The 16,226-nt window shown below is 32.0% G+C and overlaps 1 protein-coding gene across 2 annotated transcripts in view; it reads right to left on the minus strand.

Annotated features, from left to right (window-relative positions):
* LOC132556872 (protein kinase C-binding protein NELL2-like) overlaps positions 1 to 15,723 on the minus strand; it is a 44,544-nt gene extending 28,821 nt beyond the window's left edge. For both annotated transcript variants that reach the window (XM_060221322.1, XM_060221321.1), the window contains exon 1: positions 14,856 to 15,723. In XM_060221322.1, the coding sequence (XP_060077305.1) occupies positions 14,856 to 15,330 (475 nt within the window). In that variant the 5' untranslated portion in view covers positions 15,331 to 15,723. The remainder of the gene's footprint in view (positions 1 to 14,855) is intronic.
* Positions 15,724 to 16,226: the final 503 nt, after the last annotated feature.

Genomic DNA, 16,226 nt, shown 5'->3' on the forward strand with positions numbered 1-16,226 from the left:
AGAAGCACATAAACATGATGACATATGATCCGGTAACCAAAACACTGAGCTGTGTAGTTAAATCGTCAACCTTGACAGAGTGCCTATTCATCTATCTCGGTGGAGAGTCCTGCAATAAACCCTCAGACGCCCCACATTGAAGATGTCGAGAATTCTAGTTGCATCACAACCGACTTTGTATATTTTTGCAATAGATCATCTTGGGTATTGTGAATAAAGACATCGCATTGTTGTGCGAGAATATGATTAATTATCTACAAGTCAGACGTCAGTGAACCTTTGTGAAAGTCTGGCAGGGTATGCCTTCGCTGTATATTCAAGAGTAAAGAAAAGTGACACCATTCGCATGAAATTCTACAATTATTTATTTTTTTATTTGTTATCTGTGATGCGTTGGGCTTCTGACTAAATTGACATTCTACAAAAAACAAAATCTCGTTTTTGAAAATGAAAATAAAAAACATGTTAGTTCTTATACTTCCATACAGTGACATATTTGAAAACAGAAGTATATACTTTGCGTTCGGCGGAAATGAATGAAATTGTTGGAAATCCACGGCTTAATTGCCGGTTGACAATTCTATAAACTGATTCAATATGGTAAATATGTATAAACTATCAATATTATACTAGATATTTGATAGACATGTAAATAAACTAACCCTTTCTTTAAATGTTATCCCCTGAATTCGTTTCCTCCCAGATAAATGAAAAAATCAAAACAAATTCAGATTGATACACAAGACTATCCGCACAACCATTTTCTCTAGTTATTGTAAAGCTGTCGAAAGGCAGTTTGGTTACCATCAGGCTATATTTTATGATTTCAAATTCTTTTTAAAAGTCTTTAAAATACGAACTTGAGTTATGATATGGAAGTACTTAATCAGTTCACCCATTTAGCTAAATGAACATGACGACAGTCTATTAGAGGCAACCAGAACGATAACCCCGTCAAGTACTTGACTAGTATTTATTTGATAGGCTCCATAAAGACTAGTTTATAGAAATAACTTCTCCCTAATACATTTACGAGCATGCTTCATATTCAATGCATAATTTACTTGACTCATAATCGCCTGGCTGTATTGTGTAAACGGATTGGTGATCTGTTAGTTTAGTAAATATTGAGATTATTCTTCAAACGTGTGTGAGCCTCCATCCATTCAGGTGAGAAGTGTCTTGTTGAAATAGGAAAACAAATATGTGCAAATATTTGATTATGGTTATTAGAATTTTTAATGATAACACAGACAGGTTTAGCCTGTCTTTCTGGATGTCGTTCTAAATGTTGAAAACGTCATGAAAGATAAAAACAACATCACCCTGATAGACATATTATCATTTTACAAAAGTGTTTTTTTAATATTAACATTGTACATATATTGTAAATACATTGCAAATTGATATGAGCGTGATCTTTTCGCAAAACAATCAAACAAAGACATGTTATTTGAGATAATAAACTTTGGTTATATTTTGAACTCCACATTCCAACGTCCATAACCTGTTGAAAAACATTATGATTTTTGAGGGAAAATCCCCTTAATTTAGACTTTTCTGTATTCATGGCAACATCAAAAATTATAAACAGGTAAGATGTTTATAAAGTGAAAGAACGTCCTTATAGAGTTGTGTATGTCGCAATTTTTACATTTTTCTTTATTTAGATCAAATAAAAAATTAATTAAGATCAAATTAATATTTCTTTTTTTTTCAAGAAAATTAACTCTTGTGTTTTCTTTTATTAACTGAATTCCTTAAAAAACTCAAATCCCTATATGTGCAATGATTTTGATAAATGGAAATGTCTTGTGTATACTTCTTACTCAAACCCAGCATAATACGAAACATCACAAGCCAAGTTTTGTTCATTTGAAAACTTTTAAATATTGTTTTTTTAATTTCGTGTTTGCGTAGTCTTAATGTATAAGCTTAATATTTACTTTACAGTGTTGGGTTTATGTTAAACCTCGCTACTTGAAGTCATGGAGGTCGCCTTCATTAACTGTTATTTGTCACTAATAATCAGCTTTTGCACAAGACAGCACCTCCCCTGTCAATTATGTGGTTGCATGTGTGGACAGTACGTCGAATCCCATCTTCTATGGGCGGTACTGAATCTTGATTAAAAAAACATAGATTTTTTTATCGTCAAGTTTGAACTTTTATTCACATGAATAGAAACCAGATAGACATTCCTGCAATCTGTGTTAAATCGCTCAACCCCCATTAATGACAGTCCTGCACAAAAGATACCGATAATGACAGCTCCGCAGTGAAAAAGAAATTACAGACCCGACCCCCAGTGGCAATGGGTTGCCCCATAGACCGAGCTATACCTGTCAATTTGGGACCGTTTCACAGTAGAGAAGGTGGTGATTTTGGTTTATATAGATTTATTTGAGTGGTTTGTATTCAATCTGCTACAATGTAAAGGTCTTACTCGGTCTCCGTCAAATTATTATAATAACATCGCCCTTCCTATCACAGGAGGCCAGCAAAGTATACATCTAACAAATTTTATGACAATCTGTGTTAGTATTTCACATTTTCTAAAATTAACACTGTTTTCTTTGTACTAATTTTAGCAAGGGAAAAATAACTGAAAAATTATAAAAACTGAAAAACTAAATGTAATTCTAAAAAGTGATATACATTGCTTTGCTGAAATTGGTCTCATTTGATTTTTGTATTTTTTTATTCTTAATGATGGTTTGATAAATAAGATATCGTAATTCTTGCTTTAAAAAGGTCTGAAGATATCCAGTGGAAGGACGTTATCAATGTAGCTGATGACATTACCCGATAACTCTTCAGGAGATCGGCTACGATTACCGCCTGATTTATTGTCTACTTGCCCCTGGGAATTCCATCGAGTTGGTGCGCCAGAGAAATGTAACGATAAATTTATCGGTATTCCCATGTCAGAGTTTTACTACTGTCGCAGTAAATTGATAAAAGGTTTTTATTCAATTGATTTACAAGTTTCGTACGGAAACCTATCACTGCCACAACCTTGAAGATTCCATTTTCTACTTTACTAACCGTTTTAAATATATCTATCTAGTAATTTCCATTATATAAGTCGTATCCTCAATATTTCCAACACAACAGCAACATTAAAAACTACCCTTATTTGATACATTGCACTCTATTTTAATTCACCACAATTATTGAAATAAAACATATATCTATGGAAAAGGAAAACACAAATCACGTTTACACGTCAAGGAAAAGAGTGCAGAACGACCCCTGTAGTTGTATGTTGTTGCAGTTTAACGTTTTAAATACGGAGTATAATGAACGGCATCAGAAAACGACATATTGTACAAAAAACTTTCATAAGAGGATACAATATCGGAGTATATTTAAGATATGATCTTATGAGTATTCAAACGACTTTATGAAATTTGAACTTGAAGTATGATCCTTGACATAATGAAATCAGATAATGGTGTATAAACCTCGAGATCTGAAGATGCGTTATACGAGTATGGGTTTTAATAATTCTGTATTAAATCTGGTGCAAAATTTGATATTTGAGTAGGAGTTAGAAGTTTGATAAACTACAGCCTTTGATTTTTTAATACTGGACCATAAATATAATATAGGAAGATGAAAAAAATTGATAAAACACGTTTTCACTACCAAATGATATTTTCCTTTGTAAATTGTATAAAAGATAACATTTAATAAATTGTTGCACGTGTGAAGACAGATAAAACAGCAGCTTCTTGCATGGCAGAAGATAAACAACTGGAGAATGACGTATGTCATAGACTCTTGGATTTTAATGTTTGTGTCAGTTCGGTCTTTTAAAAATTCAGCTTCACAGAAGACGAAAAACAGTGATAACTACCTTCGACAGACGAAGTCTACCACAACGTTTTCGACACTTAATAAAGTATTAAGTATACCAATTTTCAGCAACCAACATTTCATGAACTAGTCATGTCGATCAGTATACATGAGTATGTATATGTTACATTTATTCTGTATCTTGACAGTGCGATCGTACAGAAATGCTAACCTGTCAATTTCCGGCAATGTCATACTATAAATTAACGTAACATGTAACTACATTACATTTTAAACTGTTGGACACCTACAGTGAGAGGAAGTCAAAGAACTATTTCAGATTGATTATTCCTTATTTTCAAAAAATCCTTTTCCAGGAAAACACTTGATTACAATATTAAGAAAATATGTCTGTACAAATTGAGAATATAAAAGTAGTTCTCTGTTACCGTTACATATCCAGTTTGTGAAATCTCGTGAGCACTAGTGCTTTAGAAATCGAATTATATAAAATGACATTCCGAGTTTTTTTTTATTTTTAACGAAATATTCTAAATACAACCTATTGCTGTAACAGAAAGAACACCCTATTTCAGAAGAAATTTTTCAGTCAAAATAAATTATTTCCCATCATAGATAAAATAATATTATAATTTAAAAGCAATTCCGAACATATTACAACCCTGTAGCTACCCATAAGAAACAATTTACCTGTACGACCTATTTCTGTTATGTAATCTTCCAATACGACTTTGTAAAATAGTGGTCCACTTTATAACATATTTAAAGTACACAACACTAAAACTCTCATTAGTTGTGTCTCGATCATTACATTATTCAAGACCTACTCTAGTTTTGAAATAAAATGGAATAGTCATACCGTAAGTTACATTAAGTAAATATTATCGCATTCTTCAACCCTCTGTCTTTCACTTTCATCGTTATGAAAGCGTAGCTCCTCTATAGTGGTACTCTCGATGTCATTTGGCATTGAATATATTTGATTGTTGCCTCTTATTATTAATATATTAGCTGCTAATACGTCATTTTACATCTGATAAAAATAAATATTGTAATGTTTTACATCATTGTGATCTTGATATACAGCATATAAAGATGATGTTCCTCGTGAAATATTTAAATTAAGTCAGGAAACATTAGCCATTCATTAATTTAAAAAGTAAAATTCTCCCTTCACAGTTGAAATAGCATGACAAATGTATTCTGCGTACTGTACCGATATTTATCAACAGGATGAAATCGAAATAGTTAGGAAGGGCGAAAGGAAATGTATCCTGAATGCTTCAGAGTTCGTGTCTAGTGCTGGGAATGTGTTGCTGGATATTTTGAAGAACGATACTCAACAGAAGCCTCACCGTATCCTTCCGAGCGTAAATTGGAGCTGTAAATCAAGATTTATACAAATGTTATCTCTGTTCTATCTGAATGCACGCGTCAATGTGGAGTTATAGCAAAGTGGTTTGTCCAATCATAGATTAATTCTGTGATGTCGGGTCTAGGAAGAAATCGGAATAGTTTCATATTCGATTTTTAAAGCCTACCACAGACATGAGTATGAGGAAGGTGAAACATTCATCCGAGTGTAACTTGTAAGGGCGAAAAAAACGGCTTACGTTTGATGTCAGGGTGAAATGTACATATTTATGCAATTAAGAGTGAACTGTACATGGACAAAAAAGTCTTATTCGAGGATGAGAATTTTCCCCAAATACAGGATATTGTGTTTAGTCCAAAGAAATGTTTGTTTGTTTTATTATGATGACGTGAAATTCGATATATTACTGTTTGCTAAAAATCAGTCAGTCATGAATGTCAATCATATGTAAATATACAATATATTGAGTTTACCTATATATTCATAGGGTGTGATAAACATTTTGGGATATAGTTATGAATATTAAGTTCCACAGATGACAGAGATATTCATAAATTTCCATAATTGATTTACATGAATCAACATATGAAAGATGCGAGGATAAAAGAAGTTCCTACGCAAGTTACTTGGTTCATCAGATAAAGCTATGATTTAATATATACACCTATATTCACCGTTAAATGGTCTTTCATTATAGGCTAAATTTGTCTGGCCCTCTCAGGAAGCTGCAGAACGTATTTGCACAATAATATATTACTTTAATACTGTCTGTACGGAAATCGCTTATTTGTACACCAGAGAAATTTTGGAATATTAGCGAGCAATATTACTTTTATATTTTACATTTAAAAGGAGACTTTGGCGGTACTTTTTCATATGTACATTTTTCGCAAATTGGTCACCAGTGTGTTCCCAGAATATATCTAAAATGAGTCCCCAATATGGAGAAGTATGGTAGCTAAAATAAGATTAATTCCAGCTGATAGGGAAGAAAAAGATTGAAAAGAAATCACAGCCAAGAGCATTGGACATCCTCTCCACGACCTTCCTGGCCTCTTCGACTTCAATAGATTCAGCAATATCAGCGAGTATCTTTCTTCATAACAATTGTGAAATATAAATGGTAATTTTGAGTAGTAATTTAGTTAGTAAGAATAAAAACGATCAAGCATTTTCTATAACTGTAAACGTTAAATTATCACTATATATAATCTCTCATACATTGATTTTACAAGTAAATCATTGTCACCCACGTTATCTATTTTCTACACCTCGACGTCTAAGATATCTGTGAGCATTTACACCTTTTAAGTCTCTTTATTTATGATTTATCAAGACATTGTATATTTACATAGGGTGTTTTATTACTTAAACCTGTTTTAAAATCAAGTCCAAGGCAGTCTATAATTTATGTTATCTGTAAGTGAAGTACCAATTTGATGTGTCATTGAATGTGATGTCACAACGACAGTGTGGCAGGGGTAGGTGTACTTATGACGCTGTGTAGAGTGTCTTCTATAAGGATGTGCAAAAGACAAATATGGGATTATAATATTTCAATAAACATGAATTGTACAAAATACACACAAATGAAAAGCATATTTCAGTACAAATTTAGATATAGATATCGTATCGCCAAATCACGAATAAAATTACATCACATAGCCCTCTCATCCCTCTAGGTCTCGTTGGTAGTGCTAAGGGTGTAAATGGTTGAAAGCTAAGAGAATTAAATAATATACATCCAATAGACTGATTTAAGACTTAAACTCCGTCGTAGTTATTTCGTCAGTCTTATCGTCAATGATCATAGAGGCTTAAAACTATAGAATTAACAAATAATTGTGAGATATCAATATCGAAAGAGACAGAAAATGTAATTTTAAACCAAAGAATAAACGACTGTAAGTCTTTAAAAAACATTATCGTTAAAGTGACCTTAATCTACCTAAAACTTCCTCCATCTTTCACCAACATCAGCCATCAGCGAAGATATCCCAACATATTTCCACACAATATCCTATCAACTTGGAAAATTGTCTTTTTGAACAATATAGGTACGTTATTCGAAATGTTTCAAATGTTCATCTGGATTTCCTAACCCTCCTTCTATAGACTTCAATACACGGTATAATTTGATATAAGATGTCTGATCTCATATCTACCAAATATCAAATATACCAGCTTTATCTACTGCACTTGGTGTTCATATTTTATCTTTTAAAACTTTAAACCTTCCTATTCGAATGCATGCATTTTTTTTCTTCTTCTTTTTTCTCGCACTCAAAAAAGAGATTTTATTAACTTGTTATTATTACACGTGATGTATTTTATATTATAGATTTGTATTTATCTTATATAAATGTGTGACAAATTTTAGTGAACATGGGATAAAGCGAATGGGCATGTAATTATGGCATGATATCATTGAAGACTTGGGATTTACGACACATTTTGAAAAAAAAAACTTGCAATAAATTGTGCTTGGTTATAAAATCGGCCAAGAAATGTATACCCAAATAAGCATAATTTGATGTGTAAACGGTTATACTATATATAAAGTTGTTCATGGTTTCTTTATTTTTTCACATTTTCATCATAATTTGATATAAATTTTCTCAGCATTTAATACCCTTTTTATTACTTAATGACTCGTAACTTGTCTATAATTATACAATTTCAGACACCATTCTCCTATTCGTGAATAACCAAGAATATTTTTTTTTCTGAATCTTATTTTAAATTCATTCTCAAAACATACACTGCAATATATCTGACAGACAAAAATTATATATCATAGCAAACATATGAAATAGGCTTAAGGTTTCAGTGTGACGGTTGGTGAAGTAATAAACATAGAAATTTAAGGTCACTTATAAATGATATTTCTGAATTCTAGACTATTAGCATTATTACATACAGAAATAACATGTCATAAATCTAGTCAAAAAGATAATAACGTTAGCGATAAAATGAAAAAATAAAACAAACAAAAGAATTAGTATACATTGAAATCTTTTAAAATTGTAACAAATATAATTCAAAACATTGCCAGTCTTTTCGTTCAAATTTCTAATCTCAAATCACCTATTTAAGGACTCTGCAATGTCTGCTTATGCTCACAAACTATGTTACGGCATTCAAGAACTACATCACTCTTGTGGACTGTCACAAAATTTAACGGTTCATTCTAGCATTAATGATATACATTGTATCAGTGTACCCGCCTCGCTAACTCATAATTGTCTGCTTAAAACCTCTCTATTGTGACAGAAAAGAAAAACACAGAGAAAATCTCGGCATGGTTTCTCAGCATTTAAGTCCTTTGACTTTGTAAAACTTTTTAAATCAAATGAAATATAATTCTAGTGCAGCCAATTATCAATTTAAAAGATAACACTTGTGACAAATGCCATCAACTCTCTAGTGTCTTTTTACAATAACCTATTACACCTTCTTCAATTGTAAAAGCAGAATTAAAGTTTTGCTAATCATAGTTCGATCTACAGTGGTGATGTATTTTTTATTGAATTAATTCAAATGAACATTTCTTATATGAAAGAAATGTATAATGATGAATTCCTTTTAATTTTGTTTTTTTCACCGAGTGCGGTAGGTTGAGATGTTTAACTCTATAGGGACTTTATGAGACCTACAGTATGAAAGGAGACGATAAAAAATTATATTTGCTAATGCGTTTTCGGATAACGATGTTTACAGAGTGACAAATGTCATTATGATTTTTACACTCAAGAGGAAAAAGATGTTAATTACAAAATCTTTAATGACAAAGGCGAATTCTTTCCACAAAATATTTCAGAAACACTAGTAACTTGAGAAATACCAAAATCAAAGAAAAATTTGAATTAAGAACGAATCATGAGTTGATGACACATTGAATGAAACCTTGAAACTTGTCTAACACTGACCATAGTAATTAACAGCAAATAGCAACCACACTGTTTAAAAGGCACGAATCAAGAACGACAAAACTGATACATAAATGAGTTGTTGGGCCAAAAACACTTCTAATCATGCTTATCACAACGAGTTCTTCCCTTTCCATTAATAGTAATTAAAACAGAAGTTAATTCTGTCGAAATATCAATATATTAACTAGAAAAAATCACACAGTATATGGGGTTTCCTTTTTCTTCAAACATTTACAGTCATGTACTTAAATTTCTGTTTCAATCTATTATATGAAAACTCTGTGTCCTAATAATTGGATATGATGCATATAAGTAAAGCAAGGTACTTTTTATAGCATTATATCTGATACAGATTATCTGTTTATTTTTTCGTTCAGTAGAAAGTGCTAATGGTATCATTAACATGGATACATGATGTAAATATACATATATTTCTCAATTTCGCTATTTGAGAACGAGGAAAAAAAATTAAATATGTCATAAGCAACGAGTAAGAACAGACACTAAGGCTTTGTATTGTAGCAAGGTCGTTGCCCTTTGAACTGCAAATGTTCCTCTTATTGGATCTATGCGTTAGAGGATATTCTTTTCCTTTCTGTGTGTTACGAACAAGGTCTTATTTTAAGTGATTCTGTGCGATTAGTATGGATCACGATATGACGTTTACACGCCGCACTAACTTTGGCCCTGCTTAATTAGACACAAGTCATAAGAAACCCATTAGAAACGCTATTTAGTCATACATTTTAACCCCTGCACGAACATGGTTGGTAGCAGTGATGGAGTCTCGTATCCATGTTTCAGGTAGAATGTGGACATAAAATTCCTAACGCTGTCTCTGATATCATGTTCATTCTCTTATTTGCTCCGGTTTTGTTTTTTTATAAACCGAACATGTCTTGTTTTGTTTATGAATGTGTAAGCACGTTTTCTAATAAACAGTGAAATTATTATTGTCCAAGATTGGTTTAACGCCTTCGTATCTAAGTACTAGATATCACAGCAAAAAATATTTTTGAAACAAATGCAATTCTAAGGACTCTTTAATGAGCTCTGAAGTACAATGGTTTTCAGGGCGTGGAGTTTAAGTCAACATCGACTCGCGTTTATCTATATCACAACTGAGTCATATTAATACCACACACAGTCCAACTAGGGTTCGTTTCTGAATTCAATTTCTAGACATGATAAACTAAATAATGTAGAATTTATTTTAAATTGTTTTCATTTCTATAACAAATTTGTTAATTGGTATGCTTTAAAACATTATATATCATACATTACTATTCATGAAACATGGTGATAAGAAATTAATGAATTTGGTATTATATAGCATTATCACATAAACATCAGACAATGATCAATTTTATATAAATACATAATAAAATCAACAATACAAATATTCTGTGATGCAAAACCGAAAAAAACACACTAAAGGAATGTAATTTGTTTTGTTTGATCAGAGAAAATAAAAATTTCAAATGATTATGTTATGAAACAAATGAGTTAGAACAAAGTTGGGTCTAGGTCATGTTGAGAATTAGAGTGCTATTAGTACACTCATTACAAACAATAGGGGGCTGGTATAGTACAACTTGTAATATTATATTATCAATAATATATGTGGAGTACCCATTCGACGATTGATTTATCTACTCTAAAACGACTAAGAATAATACAGATTTCAATTAACTGTATAATGTATACACGACTTTGTCTACTCTGTACCACCAACGACCCTAAATCCATTTTGTGAGACTGATTTATTACAACTTAATTGATTGTATAATTTATAGAAGGAGGTTTTATCTGTGTTTTACCTACCACCAGCAATGTGAGGAATTCCCGGGGGTTATAGTCGTAGAGGAGATACTTGGAACTTTTTATGTGCCATGTCAGATATTTAAGAGCTTAGTTTCTAATAAATCTATATTCTGAAGTAAAATAAGACTTATTCATCTACAAGGAAGGAAAGACAATTTTAATTTTGTACTATGTTACCAGTGACAGTATTATCAGCTTTTAACTTACCAATGTATTGTCGACAACGAAATGCATGCTTGGAATAAAACTTAACGTATAATGAAATATATTAGCGCAAGTTATTTTGCTTCATTAGAAAACAGAAAATGCGGTTTGGAGGAATTGTATAACTACGACCTTCACACTGTTGTAATCACGCTATAGACAGGATCTCCCGCCACGGACTAATTTCCACTTCTTGTACCACTGACAAAAATAGAGAGCGCTGGCACTGTTAATACACTAAATTGATTTATATTTCATTTGACCTAATTAGTCGTTAAAGTCTTCACAAATTTGACAGGATGTTAGAGTAATTTATTCTAATGAATAAAATAATAATATAACGGCAGTGTTATACAGTCAGTATCCATTCATAATTTTGTAAAACTCGGAACTGTACGAGTCAGTTAATCTGTCAATCATTCTCACCAGGTAAGCTACATGGACAATTGTCTGTGTTATATAAGCGATGGGTGACCTAGCCTACCCGTGCCTGATCGTATGTCGACGGTGATTTAATTCTCTTAAAGGGTGGAGTGGCTATTCACAGAGAGTACGCCGTGTCAGTCTAGTATGAGGTGAAATGTATACCTGAAATACAACATATAGGTGGCCGCGATTGACCGTTTGAACATGTGTACAATATTATAACATGCTGGTTTTTTTTTTAAATAAACAAATTAGTCACCATTTATATTTCTAATAGCTACATACAATTAGAGATATAATCCGTGAAAATGGGAACATCTGAACGTCAACCCACAAACAGCTTAAATGAAGGTATGACTTGACTTCTGATTATATGTAAAAAAAAAAAAAAAAAAGAGAGATGGCTTTGAAACTCCACTAGCATTTGTTTTAAAAGAACATGATGTTATTAATTTTGATATTGAGAGTGATTGTGATCGATGGCCTGATTCAGGTTTAGTATGAGTCACTTAGTAATGCGATAATGTTTATCAAATATGAAGATAAAAGTAAAATTTTACCTCATTCGTTGATGTATTTTAGCATATCAAACAGCTACCAAACATAATCCACTTAATTTGTCACTAAATATCACATGACCTAGTTTCTAGTAAACAAATATCGCACAAATGAGATGGTCATTGTCAGGTTTAATTATGGCTGAACTTAAACTATTTTTTATGTTTCTTTATTCATTTGTGATTGTGTTTTGCTTATTTATCGTTGAAAGTGTTATACCTATAAATGTTGTTATTTGTCGGTGTTTATTCCAGAAACAGAATATTCCTCCATGTAAGTGTTATACCTATAAATGTTGTTATTTGTCGGTGTTTATTCCAGAAACAGAATATTCCTCCATGTTAGTGTTATACCTATAAATGTTGTTATTTGTCGGTGTTTATTCCAGAAACAGAATATTCCTCCATGTTAGTGTTATACCTATAAATGTTGTTATTTGTTCCTCTATGTTAGTTTTACTTATATAGAACTTTATTTCAAGGTTTACAATGTTTCACCAGCGGTTGACTGATTATCTTATAGGGAAAAGATTATCCGTGCCCACACATTTTATATAAGAATTTTATTGTCTATATCAGAGTTTGTATTATATATATAAGATTTGTATTATCAATATAATGATTTGTATTATCTGTATAAGAATTGGAATCATCTATGTAAGATTTGTATTATCTATATAAGAAGTTTATTCATGTGAGTATCTATGATGGGGAAGGGAGAAGTATGGAGTGGGGTGAGGAGCTTCAAGTGGTGGTTGTCATTATTATTTTTTTCCTATGGGATTTTTAGTAGAAAGATTTTCACACATTTTCATACTACCATCTGTATGGGTGTAACGTGTTTTTTTTAAAAATATGTTAATACTGATTTAATGCATCCTTGTTTATATTAGCAAATAATTCATATGGGACACATGTACCCTATTCGTCAATCTGAGTAATTGCGTTAATTGTAAAACTTTTCACATTACGCTTGTTGAAATGTGACTTAAAGGCAGGCGGTAAGACGATATCGTTGTAGTTGTTTTTTAACCGAAGATCAGGGCAACGCGAAATGCATGCCAAGTCTATTAGTTCATAATTAATATGCATTTTTATAATCAAACGGATGAGTAAATCCCGGTAACGTTACATAAGCACGTGGGTATAATCCGGGAAATACGTTTATTTATACTAGAATCAGGCTAATAGTCAACCGGTGTTCACAATAACACTTGGATTCTGTTATTTGGTAACCCATGGTATGTAGAAACGGATTACATTTTTGGAGGATATTTAGAAGTATACAACGCTGTAATGGATCAGTTGATGAATAAGACCGATAACAGAGAAACTTTTGAAGTTGTGAGCATGCTGGGAGATCCTGAAAACAGAGGTAATTGTAAGAAATACCCTTGTGATCAAATTAGTTCACATATTTATCTTAAATCTGTCAGGTGCTGATTTCCATCTGATGTTCATAAAACAAAAATTCAAATTATACCCTCTCTGATTTATGAATATTATTGCATAAACACGGCTTTTCTCTTTCATAATTAATTAACTGAAATTGAGCGTTGTGTATTTTTAATGATTATGGCATATGTCACATAACAGACGTGATATAAACCAGAATCCAGTACCCTTATCATACTGTTAAAACAATAGTTTAGTTAAACACGTGATCTTAGCCAGAATTATTTATAAATTCGTCTATGATGTCTAATTTGCAATCTACAAGATAACATCATTTATAATTCTGTCTCGATCCCAATACACTGTAAATCATCAAGTATAACTTTCTACTTGTCTCTGGATCAAGTCTTTCTCATGCTCATGTAATACACGTGCATGCTGTGATATATGTACGTGTCCTTTATTCTAGTTATAGGAATATTCACCGACTAGAAACATATTAAGCAATCAGATCGACGTAAGCATGTTGGTAATGCAATGTTTATTTAATTAATTAAGTAATTAGAAGGAATCAAAGTTAAACTTGCTGCTATTTAAACCTTTACGTTGTAGAACGGCCCACATACCACGTAACTTAATTATACAAATGGTATTTCCCGAGTTAAATAGATATAACAAAGATAGAAAATGTAAAAGAAGCAGATTTTATCTTTGCACCAAAGATCAGATAGTGCTTGAGTCACATCGTTTTAAAAACACAAATATCTAGAGCGAACATACTTGAAAACTGAAATCCAAGAACTTTAAAAAAAACTTGACTTGGTCGTTACCTCGGATATGAGCTGTATTTTTGAGACGAGGAGGTTATTCAGAACTAGTTTGAAATATGGATAATATCATAATGATAATATCTAGGATGCACATCCGAATAAAGGTTTGTGAATCTGATTAATAACAAACTATTTACGTTACGCTTATAAGTGTTTATTTAGTTTTCGGAAATTTTATCAGGAATTCTGTATCTTCTGAGATAAAACAGTGGGTAAAAAGAAACAAAAAATGTAACATTCCTAAGAACGTTTCCGGAAAATTGGAAGGTTTTAAGCAAACTGTGCCCAGATAGGATTACAAATTGCAATCTAACATTCTGGCTAACACTGTACAGATAAAACTTGTGTTCGATATCAAAACTAACATACAAGATTAATGAATAAACTCTGCCTATCTGTGAAATTATATATAGGTAATGATATTCTCTTTAAAACTAACCATATGACCAACACGTGGGCAAATGAGAAATGTAAAAGTGACGTTACTTACCTAGTTGTTGTATAACTTCATCCTCGTTTTCCTCCGTGAAATCTACAGCAGCACCAAAAATGTCATCATACTGTGCTGATAACCGCTCTTTATAGACAGTTAAAAAGAAAATATAACTTTCGTTTTCATCGATATCAGCATAACACATCTTCTTATCACCAAAATTACTGATATTATATATGTTTCCCAAACTTTCATTAGCTGTTACTTCACGGAAGTTTTCAACACCTTTGTAAATTTGTAATATTTTCACTTCAGCACTGTATGTATGTGCGTCTGTCCTGACGTCCTTGAATGTCCTCATTACAAATCCGGACGCAACTGCATCTGCCATTCCTGTCCTTTCATACACGGACAGGGGTGTCCATCCATTTAGTAAAAGTATACATGAATCTGCACAAGGTAGAACTATCAGAGTTAAGATCAGGTAGTTTACAACGTAAGAAAACACTCTGTATTGGGTTACAAACTTCATATCAGATCTGGGACCAAGCTACGGACTTTTCAGCCCCTCAGGTTCTTTATTAATAAATTCAATTCTATCGTCACTTTAATGTCATTTTTTTCCTCAAATAAAAATGAGAAAAATTGTTTGTAGTCTACCTGAACTACAGCTTTTGTCATCTGTATTCTCAAACCGTTTTCAAAGGAGTATTCCACCGGCCTGTCATTATTGTTTACAAGTCTGTAATTCTTAGTTCTTAGGTCACATGCGGAAGCGAACATACCACTAATATTGATTGTTGTCTGTTCATTCCCTGTCTTTTATCGTGTATAATATTAAGATTGCTGAGTATGATATATCAAGAAAATTGTGTAAAAAGTTTCCTTTTACTAACATTTTGTATGAGAATATAACTTAATCCTTCTGGTACAATACTATTTTGGATTTTGTTCCCTTGTAAAGAAATGTTGTAAGAAACTACAATATTTTGTTTTTCAATCCATAAACATAGAATAGATCGAACACAGCAATAAGTTCCTTTAGCCTTGATGCATTATAAATATCTTCACAAATATCCACTGCATTGTACCAACAACCACATTTAAAAATGAGGTAGAATTAAAACAGCGTTGTAGAAAATAATGTTGATGTATCCGTATTTGTTACAATTCATAGCATCTCCGAAATATCCATGGAAATTCCAATTGTCAGATTTTCATCACTTTTGTATTCTTCACTCTGTAACATCTTATTTCCCAAAGAAATATTATCGTGCCTGTAAACAGCATCCCATTGTAAAATACCAGTGATTCTAAGCAGTTCTATAGTGCCTTGGACGTTGTACCAGCTTATCTGTTATAACACACGTTACAATAATATAATTGATTTTGTAGTAATGTACAAATACATTCCCTGACATCCAGTAA

This window comes from Ylistrum balloti, unplaced genomic scaffold (assembly GCF_031769215.1).
Source record: "Ylistrum balloti isolate Yb309-2 unplaced genomic scaffold, AGI_CSIRO_Ybal_v1 Utg370598, whole genome shotgun sequence".
NCBI lineage: Eukaryota > Metazoa > Mollusca > Bivalvia > Pectinida > Pectinidae > Ylistrum > Ylistrum balloti.